This window comes from Orycteropus afer, unplaced genomic scaffold, assembly GCF_000298275.1.
Source record: "Orycteropus afer afer isolate SDZICR_OR568_19922 unplaced genomic scaffold, OryAfe1.0 scaffold00286, whole genome shotgun sequence".
Taxonomy (NCBI): domain Eukaryota; kingdom Metazoa; phylum Chordata; class Mammalia; order Tubulidentata; family Orycteropodidae; genus Orycteropus; species Orycteropus afer.
Window position 1 is genome coordinate 4,426,784 of NW_006921873.1, and position 9,525 is coordinate 4,436,308.

Here is a 9,525-nt window from a genome sequence, read left to right on the forward strand (position 1 = left end):
CTACTTCCGTAGTGATACTGCCTCGGAAACCCAAGGAGGGGTCGCTATGAGTCGGGGCCGACTCGATGGCAAACACAGACAGAACCTTTAAAGGACTAAGACTTTCCTCCTTCAAAGGGAGGAGCAACTGTCTCTAGTGCTACTAGTGTAAATATTTGTATGAGAATTCCAAAAGAGAAGAACTAAATTTAACAACATTTTTTGTCTAATCAACAGGACAGTTTTGGCACGTGACTGACTTGCACTTAGACCCTACCTACCACATCACAGATGACCACACAAAGGTGTGTTCTTCATCCAAAGGTGCAAATGCCTCCAACCCTGGCCCTTTTGGAGATGTTCTGTGTGATTCCCCCTATCAACTTATTTTGTCAGCATTTGATTTTATTAAAAATTCAGGACAGGAAACATCTTTCATGATATGGACAGGGTAAGTGATCAGATAAATAGTCACTACTTGGTATTTATTAACTGTGTCCTAAACTTCATTAGAATACTAAAGACCTAAAGAAGATTAAAGCTCTGGTGGTGCAGTGCCTAAGGCATTTGACTGCTAACCAGAGGCTGATGGTTCAAACCCAGTAGCCCCTCCGCAGAGAGAATATAGAGTAATTTACTTCTATAAAGATTTGCTGTTTTGGAAACCCAATGAGGGTCACTATGAGTCAGAATCAACTTGATAGCAAAGAGTTTGGGGAGCTCTTGTAGCATAGTGCCTAAGGCATTTAACTGCTAGCCAGAAAGCTGGCAGCTCAAACCCACCAGCCACTCCTTGGAAGGAAAACTGGACAATCTACTTCTGTAGAGATACCACTTCAGAAACCCAAGAGGGGTCCCTATGAGTTGGAACCAATGTGATGGCAGTTTTGGTTTTTAAAGAAGATTAATTGTTTTTAGGAATTATTTGGGTAAAAGAGACAGATAAAAGATAAAAACTTTAAAAGTCCTCTTGGATTTTTGGAATATAGACTTTAGAAATATGTTTATGCTCACTAAGGGATGAATTAATAAACAGCACACTTCTGTATAAATGTTTTGAAGTGTTGCTTAATGTGATAATAGATTTTGATTATATAAAGAAACATAAACAAAAGGTGATAGTAGGAGTTAATCTGTGAAGGCAATTTTGTAAAGTATCATCTTCTGGTGGTATAATTATCAAATTGCATCCCTCATGACAGAGTGAAGACACCTATTTTTTTCAATACCTCAGTCAATACTCATAGAGTAAACACTCTGTGCTGGGAATTGTGATAATTAATTTTGACATTGTAATTCCTCATTTAACCTTTAGGAAATGCATTAGTATTCTTCACATTTTATAGGGCACCATGCATCTAAGTGGCTTCCAGGTCTATACAGCTAGGAAGTGGCAAAGCTGGGATTCGAATCCAGGCATTTTGGCTCTGTCGTCCATGCTCTTAATTACTGCACTTTTTTGCCTCTCATAAATCTTCAGTCAATCAGTGAAAGAGACCGAGATCCCAGTTTCTTTTCTGTGTTATATTTCTATTAATTTTCTCTTTTGTAGGATTCTCTGTGGAGAGGGAGGAACAGAAGTGATGAAGAATACTTAATTCTTTTTAACTATTATCTGCTGTTTTATAGCAGAAGTCTGTAATGTTGTGTAACAAAGCCTGATGGGTATATTTTATAGAAAATGAGTTCGTTCTCTATGATTCTGTCTCTTTTCAGGGACAGCCCACCTCACGTTCCAGTACCCGAACTCTCCACAGACTCAGTCATAAATGTGATTGCTAATATGACAGCCACTCTCCAGAGTCTTTTCCCAAGTCTCCAGGTTTTCCCTGTCCTGGGTAATCATGACTATTGGCCACAGGTAAATTTTACCTCAACTTTCAGAAGTGCTCCAAGAATTTTTCTTATTAGTAATGTCAAAATTAACAGCCAGGGATGGGAGCAGGGGTCAGGGAAGTAGAGTGCCCTTAATGGTAATTGTTGAGGAAGGCAAGACAAGTGCTTTGGAGACTTTAAAGTAAATATTCTAATATTTTATAAAAAGTTATGTCAGTAGTTTTTAGAAGCACATTACCTAGTTTGTGGTTTATTAATTTCTGCTTTCCTTCATCATTATCTTCAAGTTCTCCTATTTTTTAAATAATTTAATTGTTCACTGGCATTTCTATGACAGGGTTAGCAAGGAGGGTTAATGATGACAAATGTTTACCTTTTGCAGAATTTCTTTTAGGCATACAAAGCTCTGTATACCCTGATCTAAACTTAATTGTGATTGTAAAATGAAAGTATAATGACTGGCATAAGAACTAAAGAGGGAGGTCTTTGTTCAAGCCTTTTCATCTAGTCAAGTGGTAATTCCAGGCAGACAGGGTGTTCAGAGTATTTAATGTCTGATAGAAGCTGCACTCCAACCAGTCAGACTGACCATGTGTTAATTCATCCTGTGCATAACAGCTGGTTCTACTAGTTCTAGTTTCAGGGTCTTGTTATAATACTGTAGAATGTTACATTTGTACAGATGCAAGGGATCCCAGAGATTGTTTAGTACAAAGGTTGTCAAACTATGGCCTGTGGGCCACAAGTGACTCACCACATGTTTTTGTAAATAAAGTTTTATTGGAACACTGCCATGTTTATTCATTCCATGATGTCTATGACTATTTTCTTTCAGCAATGGCAGAATTGAGTAATTGTGAAAGACTTGAAAGCCAAAATTATTTACTCTCTCACCCTTTATGGAAAAAGTTTGCTGACCCCTGCTCTAGATCAATCTTTCATTTTATAGGTGAGAAAACAAGAGGCTCAGAAATGTTAACTTGTTCAAGTTCTCACAATCACATCTCATATCCATATCCTAGGGAAGAGCTCACATTCCGTATCTCTTCACTCTAGTACTATGTTAAATTAGACCAACACTCTTTGATGCCTCTCTTGTTCTTGCCAGACTAATACACTCAGTATTTTCTGAGCATATTTAATTTCATGCCTGTCTACTTTGGTCCACATTTTTCTCTCTGCTTAGAATATCTTTTATAGCTCATGTTACCTGGGTGCTAAGTGGAGATTTTGGTTATTTTGGCTACTCCAACCTAATTATAGTGATTTTGACAAGTTGTATTCTAGGACAAGCTTAAGTTTCAAATGACTTTTTGGGACTGGCCTCTCATCTTGAGATGAATAATACGTGAGCTTTTGGGGGTCAGCAACTCAACCAATGGCCAACTTTTGTTATTTCTAAGAGGTTAGCCAACACAGTAGAGAGGCTTGAGAGCAATCTACAGGTGGCTCAAGGTTACACACATTGTGTTTATATGCCTTGAATGATAGGCAGACTAGTATAGTAGAAACAGTCTACTATAAGAGCCAGATTCACTAGCATTTAAATCCCCATCTTACTATGTGCATCAATAGCTTGGCTACTTGGGTAATTCACTGAATGTTCCTGATCCATTGGTCCCTTATTTATAAACAGAAACGATATATACTTATGACACAAAGTTTTCATGAAAATGAGTGGTGATGTATACACAAAGGGCAGAGAGTTTAGTAACTCTTACATAATGTTGTCGTTAGCTGCTGTTGTGTTGATTTCAATCCTGGTGATCCCAAGTGTGCAGATAGGACTGCACTCTATAGGTTTTTCAAGGCTGCGACCTTTTGTAAGCTGATCACCAGATCTTACTTCTGAAGCACTTCTGGGTAGGTTTGAACCACCAGCCTTTTGGTTAGTAGTCTAATGTTTAACCATTTGTGCCACTTAGACACATAGTCAGCCCCACTAAGTGGGATAGGGGCTCTAGAAAATGGGTGGTGGTTACTGTAGCTTGTCTATATGTTACATAGTCATTCAGTAGTGACACAAGGTATGTTTTACTTAAATATTTTGAGGTTATATTTCATTTATCTTTATCTGTGTCTTCTTTTTATGCAGTTAAATCTTTTAATAATTCAAAAGCAGAGATGCTAACTTCTATATCTTATTATATCTTTGGCTAGGGTAAAGCTAACGTACCTTAAACATTTAATTATTTTTCTTTCTAACTTAAGAGTTTATATCTGAAAATTCCCTTTCCATTTTTCTACTGATCTTCTCCCCCTTTTTCAGTTTTGAAAATATTAAATGTAACATGCAACATTCCAAACTATATTCTCGAGACTGATATCTGATTCTCATCAATGTTGCAAATATGCAAATCCATTATGCACCATGGCTACATAAACATACACACACAGACACATGTCCGCACCCATTACATCAGAAAGATAGGTACAGGCAGCACAAGGATTCCTTTCTATTGCTGCCCAAGGAAGTCATGGCCTGGTTCCTCATTTACTCCTACACTGGGAAGATCAGCACCACCAAACCTATAGGTGGGTCCCTTGCTGTTGCACCTCATTTCTTGACAGTGATCATATCACAATCTAAAAAGATTAGGAAGGAGCATGGTGCAATATACAACTGGATGTAAGACTGATGGTGGAAAGATCTGGGATACAGACCAGCTCTGGGACTGAGCAGCTGTCCTGGGACAAATCACCTAACTTCTCTGGTGCTCATATTTTTCATATTTAAAATAAGAGTGTGTAGAGTAATTTTTATATAATTTCAAGATTCTTCATGACCATATCAGTATCATCCATCCCAAAGTAAACAAATGACTGAGCCTTTGTTATTTTCTAATACTATTTCTTAACCAGTACTGTTACCATTTCTTAATCAGAATCTAGATTGGCCTAAGCCTTTGTTTAATTCTCAATCAGGTGATCTTGATCTCTGACATAAATTGAAAATATATTCTGGGTAATCAGATTTAATGAAAAGAAGTTGTTTGGTTGTTATTTGATCTGAATGCATATCTATTTTCATCCTACATTAGGCAGTTAGGAAAAGTCACCTTGAACCAATGTGACTTTGGTGTCATCTTGGAAAATGACTAAGTATTTTCATTTGTGCCGACAGGAAAGTGCCACGAAGAAATAGATTTATCTCTATCAGCAACACACAGAAGGAAAGAAGGAGAATAGAGAAAGGAGAGTTAGTTTTTAAATATAATTTTTAAAATTATAAGAGAAATAATTATTCAGTTTCACAAATGACTTCTTACTTTTATTTTTATGTAGTATTTACTTTCTTAAAATGTTTTGGCCTATAGCTTTTGTCACCATAAAGCCAGTTCCATTTCCTCTACTTTATGATAATAAAGTGGTTATATATATATATGTATATATACACACACACACACACACACACAATATATTCTTAAAAAATTCAAAACATGATATAATTAAAAAAAAAAAAAAACCAAAGTCACTGCCGTTGAGTCAGATCTGATTCATAGCGACCCCTCCTTGGGTTTCCCAGGTGGTATCACTACGGAAATAGATTGCCCAGCCTTCCTTCTGAGGAGTGGCTAGTGGGTTTGAACTGCTAGCCTTCTGATTAGCAGTCAAATGCCTTAGGCACTGTGGTAGTTATTTTCGTGTGTCAACTTGGCTGGGCTCCATGATGAGACTGGCAATCAGCTCCATGGTGGGATTTACCCCAAGCAGCTGAGTAGCTGCCTTTAGGAATGTGGTCTGCTTCCTGTATTTAAGGAGAAGCCTTGGGAATGGTCTCTAGTGTATGGCACGCTTGGACCCTGCATGTGGCCATGTCATTGCTCAGCAGCCTGCTATGCTCTGCCGACCTTGGGACTTAACAATGGACTTAAGTTAATAGCCTGCTGTGTGGTTTAATAACTAGGTAACTAGGTAACCAGAACAGGCACTATACCACCAGAGCCCCCATGATATTATTTAGGCTGACATAAAGGGAACTTTAAATCAAAAGTACATGGTTGCAAGTCTTTCATTCAGGGGGGAAGCTCTATAATATCTTCCTTCCGAGGAGTAGCTGTTGAGTTTGAACCACCAGCTTCCTAGTTAGCAGTCAAATGCCTTAGGCATTGTGCCACCAGAGCTCCTAAACATGAATTCAAAAATCATGACATTTTTCCCATTCCTTTGGCATATTGCACCAGACCTACACATTCAGGTTCAAACTTGCTCTTAGTATCTGTTTAGTAAACACACTTCCACGCACATCTTAGGTTCTGGCACACCACAACACGTGAACACCTCTGTATGACACACAAATTTCATGCCTATGTCTGTGTCTGGGCCATTTTTATTTTTTTCTCTGGTGCCATTTCTTTTCAACTTAGTGAAATTGTTACTCAAGGCCTGATTAAAAGGCTTTCCTGGCTCTCCACCCTGAAACTCTGGGGGAGTTGATTGTCCTTGTTTCTGCACCGTCAGGACCTCTGTGGTAGCACCCAGCATAACATACTGTTTTACAGTTTTGTCTTTCCTTTCCCAACTAACTTATAAGTCCCTTGAAGATTACATCTATCTGATATTCATCCTTGCATCTCTAGATGCCTAATGCATTAGTAAATGCTCAGGTAAAGTTTAAACTGATTACTCCACGAATCTTCTAATACTTAAATGGTGTATTATGTTGTTTTTGGCTAGGATCAACTGCCTGTAGCCACCAGCAAAGTTTACAATGCAGTAGCAAACCTTTGGAAACCATGGTTAAATGAGGAAGCTATCAGTACATTAAGAAAAGGTAAGTGAACGACTTACTTATCCATATTTTGCCTCCATTTTTATTCGTGTTGTTTACACTTAAATCCTTAATGTTTATTTGGGTGTGCCAACTCCATAGAGCCTCTGGACATGGTTTCTCTGGAGGAGAGTGAGTAGAAACATTGCTTTGGGACATTTGTTATGAACCTGTTTATCTCGTAGGGAGTTCTTGTCAATCCTTTCCCACCCTCTATTAGATGTGTTTCAAATGAAGCACAGGCTGAATTTTGGATTTGAATTTAAATAAAAGTATATGTTTATAATTAGCAAATTGATTGGAAACAGAGAATGAAAATTAACGTTTAACCAATCAGGCACAATTTTATGAAACAAACCTTTGGTAAATTGGTAAAAACTCAGAAAATGGAGCTTGGTATACTTGGTGTAGGACCTCTGGTGGTGTAGTGCCTAAGGCACTTGACTGCTAACCAGAAGGCTGGCAGTTCAAACCCACCAGCCACTCCTTGGAAGGCAGGTTGGGCAATCTACTTCCGTAGTGATACTTCCTTGGAAACCCAAGGAGGGTTCGCTATGAGTCGGGTACGACTTGATGGCATTGCGTTGCATTTGTTTGTCGTACCTGGTGTGGAGGAGTGTAAGCAGTACACAGTAAGGCCTTCCCTGGGTAGTGTCTATCAAGCCCCTACTTCAAAGTCCACAAACCCTCACTAGGCCAATCTCTGAGTTTTTGTGAGCTTAACGGAGGTACCAAGCTGCTAAATTAAAACCTCGGTGTTTTTTAAATTTTCAGACAAATATATGTCAATGTCTGGAATTCTCTCAGATCTTTTCCCCCACTATTTTTATTAAACCTTTAGATTTTACCCTTGTTTTATTTATTTGTTTGTTTGCTAGCACTCAGAGAGTCACAGAATAAATGTATTTGAGAACACCTTAGAATTAAGTAATGATCTTAATTTGTCTAGGGAGCTATGTCTAGCCCATGGGCGATGTAAACAGTTAAGGTGCTCTGCTGATAAACAAGAGATTGGAGGTTCGAGTCTAGCCTAGTTGCCTCAGAAGAAAGTCCTGGGGATCTTCTAAATATTCAGACATTGAAAATCCAGTGGAGCACAGTTCTCCTCTGACACACCACACATGAGGCTGTCATGAGCTGGAAATGACTCAACAGCAACTGACCTGGTGATGGTTAGTCCTAGGCCCCTAAACCTTCAAGACATATGAAAAGCTTGTGTAGGTTGACAACAGAGCCACAAAAATGGCCAGAAACACTAGAATGACTAATATTAAAAAGAAAGAAAGAAAGAAAAAAATAGCAATGTTAGTGAGGATGTAGGGAAATTGGAACTGTTATTCACTGCTTAGTAGAGATGCAAATGGTATAGCCACTATGGAAAATAGTGTGATGATTCCTCAAAAAACTAAAAATAGAACTGCCATAGGACTCAGCAATTCCACTCTTACATGTGTATACTCAAAAAACTAGAAAGCAGGAGACTCAAAAAGAGACTCGTCCACCAATGTTCAATGCAGCACTATTCACATTAACCAAAAGGTGGAAACAACCTAAATGCACACAACAGATGAATGGATAGACAATAAAATGTGGTGCTTACATTCAGTGGAATTCTCCTCAGCCAATAGGAAAAATGTTTCACAATAGCTCTCATTTTGTTGTTAGCTGCGGGCAAGTTGGCCTCTGACAGATGGGGTGACCCCATCTGTTACAGAGTAGACCTGCTCCATAGGGTTTTCTTGGTTGTAATCTTTATGGAAGCAGTTATTCAGGCCTTTCTTCTGCAGAACTGCAGGGTGGGTTCAAACCACCAACCTTTAGGTTAGCAGCTGATTGCAAACTGCTTGCACGACCCAGGGTCCTTTCTCTCATCTTAACTCCCCAATCATAAAAAGTAGGAGTCAATATATTAATCTTTTCTTAAACAATAAAATAAAATTCACTGACTTATCACCTAATGCCAAAACATTTAATTATCTTCTCATCTGAATATTGGATACAATTTTTGTTACCGTAATATGCAGAAGTGGCATGTTGGACCTGACACATTGTTGGGTTCCCCTTCACCAGGGCTCCCCCAACCCAAGGGATAACGCCACCCAAAATCACTCACGAAAGACGTCTCTTGATGCAAAAGCAGGAGGAGTTTATTCGAGGTACCAGCGCGCTGGGGCTCCACTCATATCCCATGCGGGGGCAGAGGAGTTGAGCAGCCAGCAACAAAGTTACACAGTATTTAAAGGCAAAACTACAAGGGGGTGGTCAGAGAGAGAGAGTACAGCTGATTGGTAAGTTTAAGTTTGAATTCTCCAATTACGTGGTATGGTTGAGTTCAGGGCTTAGTCATCCTTGCCTTGCCCCTGTTCCTGGAACTGGGGCCCGCCCTTTTGCTGGCCTTAATAGTGGCCTTTTATTGCAAAACTATATTAAATATTACATTTCTAATTTCGTATTTACATTTTTAATTCCACAACATAAGTTCAATAATGGGTTTAATAAATGTTTGTTAAATCTAATGACAGCCTATGAATGTGCAAACAAAACCACAAGAAATAAGTACAATTTTCCTGACAAGATTGTAAATCTTAATTAACAATTTGCTTTCACAATGTCTGTGTATATATGTGCATGTTTTCCTAAAATGTGTTCTGAATTTGTTTTTATAGGTGGTTTTTATTCACAGAAAGTTACCACTAATCCGAGACTTAGAATCATCAGTCTAAACACAAACTTGTACTACAGCCCAAATGTTGTAACCCTGAACAAGACTGACCCAGCAAATCAATTTGAATGGCTAGAAAACACATTGAACAGCTCTTGGCAGAATAAGGAAAAGGTAGATCACATAGACCAAAATCAGCAGGGAATCCACAGGGGGCTAAAGGGGAGCTCTGGTGGCATAGTGCCTGAGGCACTTGGCTGCTAACCAGAAGGCTGGC

The 9,525-nt window shown here is 38.8% G+C and overlaps 1 protein-coding gene across 1 annotated transcript in view; it reads left to right on the forward strand.

Moving 5' to 3' along the window:
- Positions 1–9,525, forward strand: part of SMPDL3A (sphingomyelin phosphodiesterase acid like 3A) — a 25,220-nt gene that overhangs the window by 10,721 nt on the left and 4,974 nt on the right. Inside the window, exons 2-5 of the mRNA XM_042782293.1 lie at positions 217–430; positions 1,696–1,840; positions 6,493–6,589; positions 9,253–9,422. Coding sequence (XP_042638227.1) covers positions 217–430; positions 1,696–1,840; positions 6,493–6,589; positions 9,253–9,422 — 626 coding nt within the window. The remainder of the gene's footprint in view (positions 1–216; positions 431–1,695; positions 1,841–6,492; positions 6,590–9,252; positions 9,423–9,525) is intronic.